At 45.8% G+C, this 18,838-nt stretch overlaps 1 protein-coding gene across 1 annotated transcript in view; it reads left to right on the top strand.

Annotated features, from left to right (window-relative positions):
• DNAJC1 (DnaJ heat shock protein family (Hsp40) member C1) overlaps positions 1-12,074 on the top strand; it is a 185,606-nt gene extending 173,532 nt beyond the window's left edge. Inside the window, exons 10-12 of the mRNA XM_061126180.1 lie at positions 8,245-8,293; positions 9,576-10,006; positions 11,861-12,074. Of these exons, the coding sequence (XP_060982163.1) occupies positions 8,245-8,293; positions 9,576-10,006; positions 11,861-11,929 (549 nt within the window). The 3' untranslated portion in view covers positions 11,930-12,074. The remainder of the gene's footprint in view (positions 1-8,244; positions 8,294-9,575; positions 10,007-11,860) is intronic.
• Positions 12,075-18,838: the final 6,764 nt, after the last annotated feature.

Raw genomic sequence — 18,838 nt, 5'->3', positions numbered from 1 at the left:
CAATCCAAGAAAATATAAGTTACAAGCATGTGCATCTAATAGAGCACCAAAATACATTTAGCAAAAACTGAGAAATGAAAACAAAAACAGGTGATTCAACAATAATAGTTGGAAACTTCCGTGCCCCCTTCCTTCAGTAATGGAGAAAACAAACTAGACAGAAGATCAACAAGTAAGATTTGAATGATAAGATAAATCAGGTAGACCTAACAGACATCTGTATAACACTTTATCCAACAACAACAGAAAATACATTCTTCCAGTAAATGTGAAACATATTCCAAGACAGACAATGTGCTCAGTGATCAAATAACTTCAATAAGTTTAAAAGGACAGAAGTAATATAAAATATACTCTCTGATCCCAAAGGAATGAGATTGGAAATCAGTAGCAGGGAAAAAATAGGGAAAAGCAATAAATATGTCTAAATTAAGCCACAGACTACTAAACAACAAATTAATCAAAGACGGAATCCCCTGCAGTCCAGTGGCTAGGACCCTGAGCTTTCACTTCTGGGGTCCTGGGTTCAATCCCTGGTCAGGGAGGGTCCTGCAAGCCACGTGGCCCAGCCAAAAGTAAGAGAAGAAATCACAAGGGGAATCAAAATTCCCAAAGATAAATGAAAGTGAAGACACAGTACACCTGGTTTTAAGGAATGCAGCTAATGAAGTTCACAGAAATGTATAAATGTCTTTACTAAGAAAGAAGAAAGATCTCAAACCAATAATTTAAACTACCACTTTTAAACACTGGGAAAACAACAACCTATACTTAAAGCAAGCAGAAGGAAAGAAATAAGAAAAAAGAAAAAATAGACCAGAAATGAGTGAAATAGACTAGAGACTGGAAAAGTAGAGAAAAGTCAATGAATCCTTGGAAAATATTAATAAGACTGACAGTCATTTAACTAGATTGACCAAAAAAGAAAGAAAGAAAGAAAGGACTCAAATTAACAGAATCAAAATGGAAAGAGACAGCACTACTAAACTGATAGAAATAAAAAGGACTGTAGAGGAATACTGTGAAATGTAGGCCTAGAGACTGGATACCTATTTCTCTAATAGCTATCAATGAAATGGACAAATTCCTAGAAAGACATAAACTACTAGAACTGAATCAAAGAAGAAATAGAAAAGCAAAACAGACCTATAACAATTGAAGAGACTGAATCAGTAATTAAAAAAAAAAAAAAAACTATTCACAAAGAAAAGCCCAGGCCCATATGGCTTCACTGCTGAATTCTACCAAACATTTAAAGAAGAATTAATACCAAAACTTCACAAATCTTCCCAAATATAAAAGAGGGGGAATACTTCCCAAAGGATTTTATAAGCCGCTATTACCCTAACAGCAAACCAAAGACATGAGCAGAAAACTACAGACTAGTGTTTCATGTGAATATGGATATAAAAATTCTCAAAATATAGCACACTGGATCCAGAAACTTATAAAAGGTTCAATATCTGAAAATCAATTAATGTAAACTCATCATCAGTTCATAGATTTTCCCTGTAGTTCAGATGGTAAAGAATCTGCCTGCAATGCAGGAGACCTGGGTTCGATCCCTGGGTCAAGAAGATCCTCTGGAGAAGGGAATGGCAATCCACTCCAGTATTCTTGCCTGGAGAATCCCATGGACAGAGGAGCCTGACAGGCTACAGTTCGTGGGGTCGCAAAGAGTCGGACATGACTGAGCGACTAACAGACACATACGCATCATCAGTTCAGGTCAGTCACTCAGTCACGTCTGACTCTGCGACCCCACGGACTGCAGCATGCCAGTCTTCCCTGTCCATCACCAACTCCTGAAGCTTGCTGAAGCTCATGTCCATCGAATCAGTGACGCCATCCAACCATCTCATCCTCTGTTGTCTCCTTCTCCTGCTGCCTTCAATCCCTCCCAGCATCAGGGTCTTTTCCAATGAGTCAGTTCTTTGCATCAGGTGGCCAAAGTATTGGAGTTTCAGCTTCAGCATCAGTCCTTCCAATGAATATTCAGGACTGATTTCTTTTAGGATTGACTGGTTTGATCTCCTTGCTGCCCAAGGGACTCTCAAGGGTCTTCTCCAACACCACAGTTCAAAAGCATCAGTTCTTTGATGCTCAGCTTTCTTTATGGTTCAACTCTCACATCCATACAGGACTACTGGAAAAACCATAGCTTTGACTATATGGGCCTTTGTCAGCAAAGCAATGTCTCTGCTTTTTAATACGCTGTCTAGGTTTGTCATAGCTTTTCTTCCAAGGTCTTTTAATTTCATGGTTGCAGTCACCATCTGCAGTGATTTTGGAGCCCAAGAAAATAAAGTCTCTCACTGTTTGCCATAAAGACTCCCTGTCTATTTGCCATGAAGTGATGGGACTGGATGTCATAATCATATTTCTTTGAACGCTGAGTTTTAACCCACCTTTTACACTCTCCCCTTTTACTTTCATTAAGAGGCTCTTCAGTCCCTCTTCCCTTTCTTCCATAAGCATGGTGTCATCTGCATATCTGAGGTTATTGATATTTCTCCCAGCAATCTTGATTCCAGCTTGTGCTTCATCCAGCCCGGCATTTCACATAATGTACTCTGCATATACATTAAATAAGCTGGCTGACAATATACAGCCTTGTCACGTACTCCTTTCCCAATTTGGAACCAGTCCATTGTTCCCTGTCTGGTTCTTAACTATTGCTTCTTGACCTGCATACAGATTTCTCAGGAGGCAGGTGAGGTGGTCTGGTATTCCCATCTCCTTATGAATTTTCCAGTTTGTTGTGATCCACACAGTCAAAGGCTAACTTATCATAAAATCATATCATCCCTGGTGGCTCAGATGGTAAAGAATCTGCCTGCAATTCAGGAGACCCCAATTCAATCCCTAGGTTGGGAAAATACCCTGGAGAAGGGAATGGAAACCCACTCCAGTATTCTTGCCTGGAAAATTCCACAGATAGAAGAGCCTGGCAGGCTACAGTCCATAGGGTTGCAAAGAGTCAGATACGACTGAGCAACTAACACTTTCACTTTACTTTCATCATATTAATAGAATAAAAAAATAAGATTATCTTAGAAGCATCTTACAAAATCCAACACTCTTGCACGATAAAACAACAAATTAGGAATAAGAGGGAAGTGCCTCAACCCAGTAAAGAATATCTACTAAAAACCTCAGTTAAAAGCATGCTTACTGGTGAAAGAGAGGATGTTCTCCTACTAAGATCAAGAATAAGGCAAGGATGTCTGCCCTCACCACTTCTATTCAACATTTATGAGGTTCTAGCCAGAACAGTTAGGTGAGATAAGTAAGACTAAAAAGGAAGAAGTAAACTGCCCTTGTTTGCTAATAACATGATTTTATACATATAAAATGCTAAGTAATTAACTAAAAAACCAATGGAATAAAATTAATTCATCAAGATTGCAGGAAACATAAATGTACAAAAATACTTTATGAACAATCTGAAAATGAAATCAAGAAAATAATTTCATTCACAATAGCATCAAACAGAATAAAATACTTAGGAATAAATTTAACAAAAAGAAGTACACACTGCAAAAATTAGAAAACATTGTTGAAAGAAATTGAAGATCAAAACAAATAGAAAAATATCTCCTTTTCATGGATCAGAAAATTTAACATTGTTATTTAAGGCTGCTATTCCTCTAAATGTCAGAGCTAAAACTATAAAACTATTGTGTTGACAAAAAAGTTCATTTGGCATTTTTCCCCATGACATCTTACAGAAGAAATCAAACGAACATTTTGGCCAACCCAATCCTAGAAGAAAATAGAACGCTAAGTCTTGACCTTGGATTCAGCAAAAGTATTCTTAAGATAGGACAACAGAAGTCCAAGCAGTGCCTATCATCAAAATTAAAAACTTTTATGCTTTTATGCTTCACAGGACACCACTAAGAACCTGAAAAGACAACCTACACAATGGAAGAAAATAGTTGCAAATCCTTTATTTGATAAAGGATATCCAGAATATAGAAAGAACCAACCCATACAACTCAATAATAAAGAAAAATCTGGGGCTTCCCTGGTGGTCCAGTGGTTAAGACTCCTGAGTTCCCACTGCAGGGTGTGTGGGTTCAGTCCCTAGTTAGGGAACTAGGATACCACATGCCACATAGCACATTAAAAAAAAAAAAAAAAAAACCCTTACCCAAATAAAAAAGGAAAAAAGGATCTGAACAGACATTTCTCCAAAGAAAATATACAAGTAGCCAATAAACATGGGAAAAAAAAAATGTTCAGTATCTCTCATCATTTGGGAGATGCAAATCAAAACCACAAGATACCACTTTACACCCACTAAGATGTGGAATAATACAAAAAAATTGGATTATGAGTTTTAGGAGGGATGTAGAGAAATCAGAAGCCTCTCATACTGCTGATGTGAATGTAAAATGGTGCAGCCATATTGGAAATCAGTAGGACGGTTCCTCAAAAAGTTAAACCTAGAGTTACCACATGACATAGCAATTCCACTCCTAGGTACATACTATCCACCCACAAAAAGAAAAAAGATAAATGAAAACATATGCCCACACAAAAATTTATACACAAATGTTTATAGCAGCATTATTTATAATAGCCAGAAGATGGAAATAAATGTTTATCAACTGATAAATGCATAAATAAAATGTGGTGTATCCACAATGGAATGCTATCCCCCAGTAAAAAGAAATGAGTATTTTTTTTTGATGGTTAAAATTTATTTATTTTTAATTGGAGGATAATCGCTTTACAATACTGTGCTGTTTTCTGCCTTATATTAACATGAAATCAGCCATACCTATATGTATGACCCCTTCCTCTTGAACCTACCTTCCACCTCCTACCCAATCCCACCCCTAAAAAGAAATGAAGTATTGATATATGCTACAACTTGGATGAACCTGGAAAACATGACCTAAAGTGAAAGAAGCCAGCCACAAAAATGCACATATTATATGATTCCATTCATATGGAAGTCCAGAATAGAGAAATCTATAGATCCTCTATTAAATCTATAGAATCCATAGATCTATAGAATCTCTACAGGGATTCATAGTTGCTTACTGCTTCATGAGGAATGGGGTGGGATGAGGAGGATGGAGAATGACAGCTAATGGGTATGTGGGTTCTTTTTGAAGTGATAAAAATGTTCTAAAATTGGTCATGATGATGGCTGCAGATATCTGAATATACTAAAAACCACTGAATTATACACTTTACGTGGATGAATTGTATAGTCTGTGAATTATATCTCAGTTAAGCTGTAAAAAAAAGTCTTCATGTACTGTTCTAGAATAATCTCCAAAATATTTTGTTAAATAAGAAAATAAGATGCAAGAGTTTAAAAAAAAGTTATTCCATATTCTATATGTAGGTTGTGTATCCTATAGTTACATGAATCTATAAATGTGTTAAAATATATAGAACTGTACAACAAAAGAAGAAAAGATAATTTTATTGTATGATGATGTAAAAACATAAAATCTTTAAAAAATACAGTAGAATTGAGAGGAGAGACATTGTCACCAGAGTTGGTAGTTCTGGTGGTGGACACTGGGAGAATCTTCAAGAAGAAGGTTACACTTGCAAGTACCTTGAAGGATGGTTTGGCTCTGGACAGATATTTAAGGAGAGGTTTGATAAAGAAAAGAAAATCATTTCAGACAAATGTTAACAATGGCTAAGAGTACAGGGTAGGGAATTTTTTTTTTTTTTAATTGGAGCATAATTCCTTTACAGTGTTGTTAGCAGGGTGGGGAATTTGTGACCATCTGGGGAGCATTAAGATAGCTCAGTGGCTAAAAAAAAAAAAAAAATCCACCTGCCAACGCAGGAGACACAGGTTCAGTTCCTTGGTTGAGAAGATCCCCTGGATCTTTCCACTGCGGGATCTTCCCACTCCAGATTTCTTGTCTGGGAAATCCTATGGACAGAGAAGAGCCTGGCGGGCTACTGTCCATAGGGTCACAAATAGTCAAACGTGACTTAGCAACTAAACCACAAAAGGGAGCATTAATTGTTCAACAGGCAGGATGCATACAGGAAAGAAAAGAGATTGTGGATTTCCCTGTGTGTCAGGTTAAGAACTGAACACTTTGTTGTATGGTCACTGGTGAGCCATCAAAGGTACTTGATGAGAACTCTGCCTTAGGGATATTATTTCATAGAACTGCTAACAGGTAAGTTTAGACCAGTTAGAAAGCTGTTATATTAATTTAGTTAGAGAACAAGGAACTAATACAGGTGGTGGAGATCTGAGATGGGAACAGATGGAATCAATATCGTGAAGAATGTGGAGCTGGCTGGAGAGGAAGAAAAAAGTCCCCAAAATTGGCCCTTTGGTTTTGAGCCTATGTGACTGGGATGATAATACTGTTAGGAAAAGGAAGGAAAAGCAGAGAAGTTGATGAGTTTAGGTTGGGATTTGTTTAGTTTGAGGAGCTAAGAGATCTCTAAGAGACTTAAATGGCAGTTAGACAGGGAAGCCCGTGGTATGGTCAGCACCACACCCACAGATTAAACCAACCTTGCATGGAAAACATTTGGGGATAAAAATCTAGAAAGTTCAAAAAGGCAAAACATGAATTTGCATCACATTGGCAACTACTTACACAGCATTTAGACTGTATTAGGTACTGTAAGTGATCTAGAGATGATTCAAAATATACAAGAGGATATCGTAGGTTATATAAAATGTGAGAAGGATACATGGTAATACAATCAGAATTTTGAGTTGGGAAAGCTGGAAGTCAGGAAAGCTTACATTGGATAACCTCAAGTTTTTTCCCATAAAATAAGCAAGGTCATTCATAGAGTGGAAAGTAGGGGATAGAATTAAAGAGTGTTTCTAAGCAGCTTTAAATATTTTCTCTAATTCTGCCCTTTGTATGAATGAAAAACAAATGATCCACATCAATTATAACAGGTAATATTTACTGAGCCTTTACCATCTGCTAGGTATCATGCTAAGAGCTTATTTCAAACTTAGAACATCCCTAACAGACAAAAGGTATTAGCAGTTTTATCCACACATTACAGAGGGTAATACATGAGACAGACAAACGATTGGAAACAGCTCAAGGTTACCCAGCTAATCAGAGGTGGAACCAAGACCAAATACAAGATCTAACTATGAGCTGGTCACAGGATATTTTCTGAGGTTTTACTTTCAAATTTCTTTAAAGCAGTGAAATATTGGTTCAAGAATTTACATGGATTAAGGGAAATAGAATACAAAGTATGTATTCCATGTATACAATGGAATGTAACCACAATAAAGTTAATAAATGGAGAGAGGATGGCTTGTTTAATAAATGCACTAAGATAACTATCCACTGTAATTTTTTAATTTTGATCTCCTGTTTAAAGTACATATATAGCAGCAATCAGAGCAGTGGTTGTTTATGGTAGGGCTGAGATGGACTCAGGTAACAGCAATATTCTATAATTTGATTAGAATGTTAACTACATGTTTTGGTCAAAATTCATTGAAATGTACATTTAAAGTCTGTACATTCCACTCTATGTAAATTTTATAGCAGTTTTAAAAAGGGAAATCTATCTATAGACCTCTAAGACATCATTAAATGAAAAAAAAAAAAAAAAAACCAAACTATTGTGAAAAAAATTTAAAAAGCAAACTGTAAGGTGAGACATACAATATAATACCATTTATTTATAAGAAAGGGAATAATTCTTTCTGTGGATCACTTGTGTATATATGTAAATGTCTCATGGTTCTTGGGTCAAACTGCCCTACTCCACCAAGAGGTCCCTCCTCCAGGATCAATCTCAGTGCTCTCAGGGTTTCTTTCTGGGATGCAAAGAAAGACTTTTATATTACAACATCATTAGTTTTAAGAGTAGATCTCTCCACTGTTCATAATACTCATAATAGTCTCCAGTGAAGAAAGATATTCTTTCAGGAAACTGTACCTAAAAAACATTATGTGTTTATATAATGATTTTGAAAACTAGTACATCTTCAGAAGCAGCCTTGTATACGGGGGCTGAATGGGCTGAGTTCTTGTCCTGACTCTGCCACTTGATTAGACTGATGTTTTGGAGCAACTCCTTTAATCTCTCTGGGCTTCAGTTTTCTCTTGGTTAGAAAGAATGGACTGAACTGATGACTGAGGGTCCATCGAGGCCCAAGATTCAATAAACTCTGTTCCTTCCCATGGACCTTGTATGAAATAGGTCACCTCACCTACAATAAACATGTGGAAAGTCAGCTTTTCTCTTTTGAAACAGGTGACAACCAAAGCCAAGCAACTGAAGGATTCAGTTACCTGCTCCCCAGGTGAGTCAGCACCCACTCCATCCCAGTTATCTCAAGCCATGTCTTCAAAACAACCCCCCTTTCACAACTGCTTTAAAAATGATGGTGTTTAATAGTTGTGCCCAATGGACTCTACTGGTCATCTCTCTAAAAAGGGTCTATTTACAAGCACCCACCAGCCAATCCAGCCCCGCACACACGATGGTGCTAAGATGTACTTAAATAGGTTTGAGGAGCTGTAGAAACCTTGTTCTTCTTTAGTATGGCGGGAGGGGACACGTGGGAAAGCCAGTCTATACCATTTTTTCCACGCTGACCACAGTTGCCACCGCACACACAGAGTATCCTTGAGAACAGATCAAGCAGCTTCCCCAAGAATCTGTGTTTTTCAGAATCCGTTTTCTCAAAGACTAAACGGAATTTTTAAGAACCCCATACGGTTTACTTGAAACCAGGAAGAAGTGCCTCTTCAACCTTCCAACTCTACTTAAATACAGGTCCCTGTACTCGATGTAACCAGCCAGCAACCAGCAAACCCTGAGATCTGGAAACGTCTCCCTGAGGAGGACAGGGCACGGATGCTAAGGGCTCAAGGGGGAGGGCATTCCCGATTGCTTTCCCACCAGGACAGCTGTTGGTCTGGCGGGAAGGCAGGGACTGCCAAAGAGCGTTCTGTGAAAGATGCCCACCTCCAAGACGGTCTCCAGAAACATGCTTTTGAAAAGGCAGCGGGGAGTTGGGTGGGGCCTAGACAGACAGGTCTTTCTAGAGAATCGGAGGGGTCAGGAGTATGTGAGGAGGGCAGGAAAGGCGGTGTTGAACATCTGGGGGGTCTCTGAGGTGACACCTGTGGAGGTGGTGGCACGGGAAGCAGGTTGGTGCAGGGGCGGGGCCCGGGCAGACAGCGAGCCCCGTGGAGGGTCTGACACATTCAGGCTGCTGACACGCGTGGAGTCAGCAGCAACCCTGGGTCCTGAAGAACATCCTTTCTCACCTAGAAAGTAGGCGGTTACTCCCTGCATTTCCTCTGATCACAGCCGACTCTGGAGGCCCCTGTTCCTCAGAGTGGTGGAAGGACCACGGCCCAGAATCAGATAGAAGCGAGTTCAGACCGCAGCTCTGCTGCTGCTGAGGCTGACGTGCCTCCCTGCACAACTAGGGTAGTGATGGCTCTTTCTAGAATACTGCGAACATCAGTAAAACACACGCAGAATGCCCCCACCACTCTCTGCTGCGGCGGCCACACCGCCGTGGCTCCTGTTCCCTGAACCCACCTTGTCTCTCCGTGTGTCCCTCCACACAGGGATGGTCAGGCTCTTGGAACTCAGATCCACAGCTCAGAACTCCCGGCCCACCAGGACCACCGCAGCCTTGCCGGACAGCATCATCACCCAGCGGGAAGAGGCCCAGTCCGCCACGGAGGAGGAGGAGGAGGCGGCGGCAGCCGAGCTGGGGGCAGAGGCTGCGGAGGAGAGCCGGCCGCGGAGGCGGAGGCCGGCCCGGCCCGCCGAGCCGGAGGAGCGGGTCCGGGGGAGGAGGCAGAAGGACTTCGACCTGTCAGAGCAGCACGAGTCCAGTGACGAGGAGCACCAGCAGAGAGAGCGCGCGCGAGCTGCAGAGGAGCCCTGGACTCAGAACCAACAGAAGCTTCTGGAACTAGCGTTACAGCAGTACCCGAGGGGATCCTCTGACCGCTGGGACAAGATAGCCAAGTGTGTCCCGTCCAAGAGCAAGGTGGGTGACGCCGGGAAGGCAGGCCTCTGGGGGCTCCAGACACAGGGAAGCGGCTTGTGGCCCCACCTGACCGTCCCTCATCTCACGCCACCTCCGATCCTCTTTCTACCCAACCCGTCCTTCCCCTGCCAGCTGCCTTCCAGTAGGCATCCTCTGTGAATCTGTGCACTCGACTGAGCATAAATGAGGTCAAGAGTCTAAGTGTCATCATTACACCGACCAGTTACTTTTTCTCATCGAAAACCCCATGCACAGAACATAAAGTTCCCCACGACAATGCTACCAACCTTCTGGAGCCTTCGTTCTGCCAGTGGGGGCTGGGCCGGGGGAGGGACTGAGAGGTGGCCCGCAGGACCAGGAGCCAGCTTGTCCCTGCAGCGCTGTCTGCCCTGTTTGCAGCTCATTAAACACGTCGGCAGAGGGTTCCCAGACACCAGCTCAGAAGGGGCGGCGGCCCCTGTGGAGAAGCAGGCCCCACCCGACACCCCCCCCCCCCCCCGCTTTGGCGCTGCCAGTGCGGAGCCTCCCTCGTGATCTTCTCAACTCTGGCCCTGCCTGACACACGCGGTCTCCTGGGCTGCTTTCCTCGTACCCATACCCTTTGTCTGAGACACCAGGAACACTGAGAAATCAAAAGACCCAATCTCTGCTGCCTTCTGTGCCCACCACTCAGTAGCCTGTGGGCACACTGATGTTCATTTACATTCTTTTTTTAATTGATATTCAGTGTTGGAAAATCTAGCTCGTGGCCATGGATGTCCCCATGTGCATAGGTCTAGTTTATTTCCTTTAAAATGATGAAGTTGAGAATTCCCGAGGAGAAAAATAAACCATTAGCAGTTGATCTGTTTGAGAAACACAGCTCCTTCCTAGCCCCTCCAACTGATTTGCCAGAAGAAATAATTTTCCCTGAATTCCTCTAGCATTTGTGGGTACACAAGCATTTACAGGTGGGATGAATTGACAGTGGCTTAGAATGAAGGAGCTGCAGCCATGGATTCCTCGGGGTGGAATGCTCAAACTCACTGCCTCGGGGGTTTGGAAACCTTCCTGTTTCAGGGAGGAATGTCCTGCAAGGGTTCCCTTTAAGCCTGACATCAGAACCAGGGGAGGTTCAGCCACCCCTGCTGGCTCGCTGCCCCTGGGTGACTCCCTCCAAGTGGCCCGCAAGCCACTGGGGCCTGAGAGAAGGAGCCGGCCCCCGGCGCCGCCCGGGCAGGCCTGCTGCTCAGAGCCCAGAGCCCTCAGGTCCTCCAGCGGAGCGCTGGGCCGCTGAGCACCACATCCCACACTTGGCTCTGCCGGGGCAGAACAGTTAGGAAAAGGCTGATATTTTAGGCAGGTGGTCCTTGGGGATGCAGAAGAAGCACTTGTTAGGTGTTTCTCTCGGAACACTACTAAAGCCAAAACCCCAGGAAGAGAGTGAACACTCATTCTTTGTCCCGGGCAGCTGATAAAGTCATCTGCAGCAGACCACAAACCAGTGGCCTAGTTTCCCACATGACCTTAAGTTAGTGAAGGGTTACAGTGCCTCCGGGGTGTTTCTGAACAGAAACAGAGATGGTTCTGGAAAGTGATACACAAGGGAGCAGCGAGGCCACTCCGTGCTTCATCAGGGTCCTCACCCCAAGGAGCGGCAGCAACAGGCAGCGGGGTCTTAAACTGCTAATTCTGCAGCCTGAGGGGCTGGAAGAGCCGCCGGTGCTGGGGCGTGCCCGAGGAGAGCAGGGCATGCTCCCCAGGAGGTCCAGGCCGACAGGACAGCCCTTGGTCAGCAGTGGGCATGGCGGGCTAACCCCACAAGGGGCACGCTGATTGTAACTGTCACCACACCACCTCTTTTTCTTTCTCCAGGAAGACTGTATCGCTAGATACAAGCTGCTGGTTGAACTGATTCAAAAGAAAAAACAAGCTAGAAGCTGAATCCTCTGGAAGATGATGTTTACCTCCATTTTCCAAAAGGATTATTTTAAAACTCTTATGCAGAAATTTGCATTTTGTACCTCAGTATTTCTATACGTCATGTGCCTTAGTGGAAAAACAAATTAAAAATTTAAAATAAACGTTGTGTTATATTGTTTAAACATACTGTGTTAACAGAAAAAACAGATTTGGGTATTTTATAGATTATTTTTCTCTCTCATTACTGCAAAGCTTAATTTCCTGGGGACAAACAGAATAGTGCTTTTCTAACAGTCAGGCAAATGTATGAAGGAACATGAGTGAACTAATGTGTAAGAATTAAAACATAATGTTTTTTTGACCAAAGATCACACCACTTGATGAGTAGCAGGATGCTGGTATTTTGGGCAGAAAAAAACCTGGTTGGTGTACTGAGCTAGCTAGTAGTAGTGTGGGGTTATCTTAACTCTATGTATTAATGTGTAGATTAATATATGTAATTATATAATATATGGATACATTATATGTATCTTAAAAAAAAGTCTAAATGCACACAGACATAAGTAATAAACTGTGGTTTGCTGAAAGACATCCCCAACTATGAATTTCCAGAGAACACATAGGCAAGGTTTTTAGGATCTAATGACTTTGGGTCCCACTTTTCAATATCCAAGTTAAAAGTCACTATTTTGTGCTGTTAATTTTGAATGAACTGTCACCATCAGCTGTGCACTCCTTTTTAAATATGTCATTTGCTCAGGACTTGGAAATAGTTTGCTAAAGTACAAACTGCCTAAACTTGAAAACCATTAAGATCACCAGGACACATTTCAGGGAGATGATCTGATAAAATATCCATACAGACATCGTTTTTCTCTAAGGATTAAAATGAGGCTCCCAGAGCAGGCTCGGGTGGCACTGGCTCTGTAACCTTCTAGCCTGAGCAGGACACTCATGGCCCCAGGTCAGGCAGGTCAGCCTGCCTCTGGTGCTGTGAGGGACTGGACCCCTCGAGACGTCAAGAAGAGCAGTGGAGAAACAGCTCCAGGTCGTCGTTCCCACGAACTGAGTCCTCGGGCAACAGCCCTTGAGTCTCATCTGGGGGCGGGGGGTGGAGGGGGGTGGGGGGAGGGTGTCACGGTGGCACCAGGACTTCCTCCTGGAGCCAGTGGGGCTGTGAGGTGGTGACTGTGCATTCACTGAGGGACAAGCCCTGCTCCCTGTTCTCAGTGAAAGAAGTTGATTCACAGAGGGAATCATGAAGGGACGGTTCTAGTGGCTTGCCAGGCCCTGGGTCCATTCTGTCTCTGGTCCAGCATCAGCCTGTCTTTCACACAGTTTGCCTGTCCAGCTGTGACATTCTGTATCAAGATCACCCTTTTCACTTACGGTGCTTTGAACTGGGTCTCTGTTACATGCATCCCCAAATCCCATTACAAGATTTCTGGGCTTCCAGTGTTGGGAGAGCCCCACACGGGTCCAGTGATGCCTTAAGAGGTACAGTTTAAGATAAAAGGTCCTAATTTGCCTACCAACATCATCATCTGCACACTCATTAAGGAGGTGTCTCCAGCATGGTTTGTCCTGATGACTGCCCCTGCCACGAGCCCCTCTAAAACCAGAAAGGGGCCCCTTCTGCATGGCCGCCCCATTCAGGGGACACAGAGCGGCTGGTTTTGTTGAGGTAGGACCAGTGGGCCCGGTGGGGAGGGCTCACGAGCATAGCAGGACACAGGAGACCCATGGGTGCTTCCAAAGGAGGTTCCTGACAGGTGATGTGGGGAGGACCAGGCCTGGCCCCACTGCCCTTCCTGACTCCCAAGGAAGCCCTCCCCAAACCCACCCCTCAAAGCCCCAGCTTATGACCTCTGTATACTCACACCTCCAAGGCCGAGCTGTGTGACATCAGTGCCTTGTTTTACCTCTTTGTCTCAATTCCTTGTCTGGAAAAATAGAGACTAATGGTGGCTGCAACACAGGTTGTTATGATGACAGTCTGGCTTGCTGAAAACAATAAATGTTCCTTTTCTATCTGACCATCCGGACTTCCTGTTGCCATCATTTTCAGTGGCTGTTGACACGCATGACAGGGCTGACAGGCCACCAGCCTGTCACATGCTCACTTGGCCCCTCACACGTGGGAATCTTGGGCCCTGTGTGGATTCTTGGGGGTCTGAGAACCCTACCACATGGTATGCACAACCTTTTCCTTTTGGACGTGTGGTCCACATCTTTCACTAGGTGCCCCCTAAGGGTTTCTCACCCAGAAAAGTTAACTCTAGCCTCTGCTGGTGTGTTTAGTCTAATACAGCTGTGGAGGGCCCACGTGGTACCAGAAGAACCCCCAGACTTGTCCTCTGACAAAAGAGGTCCAGGACTTTACCTGGGCGCTCCACCCCACTCAGACCCTGGGAGGGGGGCTGGCGGCAGGTGTCTGCTCTGTGCAGTGCTTGCAAAGCACTGGCCTGGCCCTGGCATACCCCCAGCTGCATCCCCAGCCCCACAGGCTTCAGGGTCGAGCCCCCATCCGCCCGGAAGCCTGAGCGTTTTCTCCTAGGGTGATTTTCATTTACTTTCTCCACCGGGGCAAGGGCTTATGGTTCTGTTCTTTCCACCAATGAGAGCACCGGTTTTCAAGTCCCATCTCACGTTCTCCGGTGTGTGCTCACGAGGCCCCTACTGTTGGAGCAGGTTCCCACCAGAGCCAGCGCGGCTCTGAGGCCAGGTGCTGTCACCCGGCAAGGGACCGGCAGGGCTGGCTGCTTTCCTGGCTGTGTCTGATGACGCTTCCTCACTGAGACTCCAGACGGATGACCGGTTTTTCTGTGACACTTGCTGTGGGAACCACCTAGAAGTCTCACGCTCTTGTCTCCTTGAGTGCCTGGCAAACGTCCCAGCCCCACAAGACGAGCTCGGTCTCAACTGGAATACTGCTGCCCATAGGCCAAGTCTTCCCCTGAGTTCCCTTCTCACTTTCAGAAAAATCATAAGCAGCGTTCCTGGTCAATGTTCTGGACGCATTAAAAATGCCTCTTGCCTCTTGGTATGTGCCAGCCCCACCCCCACACCAAGTCCACCCACCCCTTTGCAAGTGGAGAAGCAACCCCTTTAAAATAGGAACCACTTCAGCCCCACTTACACCTATAGCGGAGCTGCAGTTGTTTTGCTTCAGCAGTTAATTTTCCTAAATCTTAAAGGGCACAGTTTTAATTGTGACGTTCTATACTCACGGGGTAACTGCGTGTCCCAAGCGGCCAGGGACGGCCCCGGTTTGAACTGGTCCTCCCTGGACCCAGTTCAGAGCACACCTCACATGGTCACCTGTCTGTGAGGTCTGAGAGTTCCCGCCTCACCTGCACCTCATGAGCACGCGGCTTCTGCATTTGTTTTGCACGGTTTGGGCTGAGAAAGCTGGAGGACAGAGGGCAAGTGAGGCCTGGCGCCCCCTGGGACACGGCCCGCCTGCGTGGGAACCATCCGGATGGGGTCTCCTGCCGCCAGGGGGGCCCCCTTGCTCCAGCGCACCCTCTCATCCCCTTCACCTGCCCGCCGCCCTCACCGGCCCCTTCAGCGGCTTGCCGCGGGCCCCTCCTCCCCGCCGGCCGCCTGTGCCTCCACCTGTAGCTCGGATCACAGCGCGACCTGGAAGCCACCCCACTGTCTTGGCAGGAGTCCCAGCCTCCTGTTTGAGTAAACTGCTTGGCCTTCAGCCTTCGACTTTATTCACCAGGGAGCTAAATTAACACGCTGTAAAACTGAGCGGCTGCGATTATTTTCCTCTGGTCTAGGAAAAAAAAGAATGGCTTCGTGTAGAACAGAAAAAGAGAAACCACTTTAGCAATCAGATCCCCAGGGGGAAGCTACCAGTGTTTCAAAGAGCCGTGTCCAAAGAGCACCGCGGCCGGTCCCTGGGCCGGAAGTGGGGTGACCAGGCAGCTCCTCCCCCTCACTGGGTGCCCGGCCACTCTGACATCCCCGGCCCAGCCTCGGCAGGGACCCCCAAGTCCAGCTCCTTTCCTCATGAACCCCCCCACACACACCACCACCCCTCCCTCCCCACCCCCGGCCCCCATGTCCTCCCACTGCAGAAATGAAGAGACACCAAATTCTTCTGCAGGGAAAGTTGACTGCTCATCTCTTGCGGTGGCCACCTGTCAGAAGCCAGAAGCTCAGTGTCCCCTGGATTATTTCAGGAGTTTCACTCAATGAAGCCCATCTTTAATAAGTACAGTTTAAAAAGAAATCCTACTTTTACAGATGAAATGGACATAGATATGAGAGGGTTATCTTTTTAAATGAAGTATAGCTAATTTACAGTGTTGTGTTCCTTTCTGGTGGTACAGCAAACTGATTCAGTTTTATATATATATAAACCTTTTCATATTCTGTTCCATTATGGTTTATTGCAGGCTAGTGAATATAGTTCTCTGTGCTACACAGTAGGATCTTGTTTATTTTACATAGTCATTTGAATCTCAAACTCCTAATTTATGAGTCATCGTTTTATTTTGCCTGTCCTAAATTACAAAGGAAAATGAACAATCTCCATCATGTTTTCTGCTACTCAAAAAGAAACGTTTTTTAGAATTTAAGATAAAATATCAAATTGTTTATCCCAAATTATCTTGGTTCCAATCTGTCTTACAAAGGAAGATGTTCCTGCAGTGACAGATAGATGCCTCTAGACACCTGACCCCAGGGGCTCTCCTGTTTTAAGAGGCTTGGCATAGGAAACCCTGATGGAATCCTCCTCTTTGGCTAAACTGAGATCTATCCTATTATGCTAATACTGGAGTCGAAACACTGGATGTGGACTCTTGCCTGAGGCTGTCTTTCCATACAGGAGAGAGGAGGGTTCTGGCCTGGGGTGGGACAGGATCTCATTGTGCCAATGAACCCAAACATGCTTTAATCCTGGGACCAGTCAGCCCCAAACCACCCCCCACCCCTCCCCACTCAGCACCAGTGCCTGGCAGCAGAGAAATCCGCTGTCTGCAGTGGGCTGAGCAGCAAGGGTTGGGGAGAGAGGGCTGATAGGGCCGCTTCCTCCAGGAGCAGAGCCTGGGGTGAGGAGGGGCCGCCCAGCACCTCCTTCCTGGTCTCGGCTTGGACACTGACAACTAACCAGAACCAGAGGTGCAGAGATGGAGGACCGTTCTGAGGGAGGAGTTAAACATGGGTCGTAAATCAGAAGAGAGAACTTCCAAGAATTCGAGAAGCACAAAGCTGAGAGCACTGCAGGTGGGAGGGACAGTGTTTACGAGGTCATGGGCCTGCCCACTGCGATGCTGAGGGCTGTGGAGCTGCTCTAGGTCCCCAATAAAACCCAAGACTGAGCACTGAGGCCTGCAATTAAAGTGTCAAAGGTTCACACTGCGGTGAACAAGGCCACCTGATCCGCAGCTGGAAGAGGCCAGTTCTTGGAACAGCAGCAAGGCCCATGACGGGGACCAGCCCTTCACCAGCCTGGGCAGCTGCACGGCTTCCCCCTGGGCCAGGGAAGGAGGAGAACTGGGGGGAAAGGGGCAGAGGGCCCAGAGAGGGCGGGAGGGGAGAGCAGCCGGAAGGTGCATCAGGTTGTCCCTGGAGCTCCTGGAGCACCCAGGGCCAAGCCCCACTCCACCTTTACAGGCGGCCACACCCCACCAAGAGTTTGCAAAGACACTGTGCACCTCAGTTTTTCACAGACCGATACACACACACACACGGGTGGCCATACCTGACCAAAAGTTTGCAAAGACACTGTGCACCTTAGTTTTTCACAGACCAATACACACACACCCCTTAGTTTTTCACAGACCAATACACACACGGGCAGCCACACCCAACCAAGAGTTTGCAAAGACACTGTGCACCTTAGTAAATTTTTCACAGACCAACACACACACACACACATACACACACACACACACACACACACACATTCAGCTGTGGAAACAACTGTCTGTACTTGCTTCGGGAGAACTAGCAAGATCACTGCAGCAGAGCAGTGGCGGTGCCAAAAACGTAAAATCTCCTAATTAATCCGTCTGCTTGTTCAGTGAGCCAAGTGAGAAACAGCAGATGCATCAATCACAATTTGAGGGAAACCAAATTAACTCCATCAGCAAAAAAGTGAATGTCTTGCTTTAAACTTCAGAAGGACCAGCACAGCCGGAATGTGTTCACAGCCAACAGCCGCAAGGTGCCTTCTTGTGTCTCGGGCCTCTGGCTGCCTGGCCGTGTGACCCGTCCCTGGCCCCTGCCCCTCACGCCACCCAAACTTCTTCCGGTCACGTCACCACACACCTTTGCTAACCACTGGATCCAGGAGGCGTTTTCACCAGGGGGCTGATTTCAAGTTGGATCTTCAGTCCTGATGACCAGAAGTGTCACCTTTCAATTTTCTGCAGCTTCAAGTTTTTACAGAACGAAGTGGGTGTAAATTCAAGAAAACAGGGAGCCTTCCAGGCTCCTCCTCAGATCCAGTACAGGGGCCTCATCTCCCACCCACCTTTTGGATCTCGCAGTCCCCAAAGGCCTGCCTCCAGCACTCCCTCCTCGCGGCTCTCACCCACACCGTCTGCACTGGCCCGACGGGGACCAGCCTTCCTGTGCCCTGAGTCCCCGAACACCGTCCTCTCTGCCCCTCTGGGTCCTCTCCCTGGAAATCAGAGGTTAGAAGTCCTCCAACAGAACTGAGAAGCAAGACAAGGCATCTTTAGTCTGGAACTGGCGATGGAGTCTGTTCATTCCTTGACCCTAAAAGCCTCTGCTTGGTGGAAACACCCTGCTGTTTCTTGCCCATTCTATTCAGGGGTCACCCCCAAGGGACCCAAACATGCCTTTCTTCCCCACCCTCCACCTGATTTCATTGGAACCTTCAAAACAGTTTCCCGTCCCATGGAGACAGGCCTGGGACCCTTTGCTGCAATGTTTCCACCTGGACAC

This window comes from Dama dama, chromosome 23, assembly GCF_033118175.1.
Source record: "Dama dama isolate Ldn47 chromosome 23, ASM3311817v1, whole genome shotgun sequence".
Lineage (NCBI taxonomy): Eukaryota > Metazoa > Chordata > Mammalia > Artiodactyla > Cervidae > Dama > Dama dama.
Note: the sequence above shows the minus strand (reverse complement) of the source record. Positions and strands in the feature narration are given on the sequence as shown.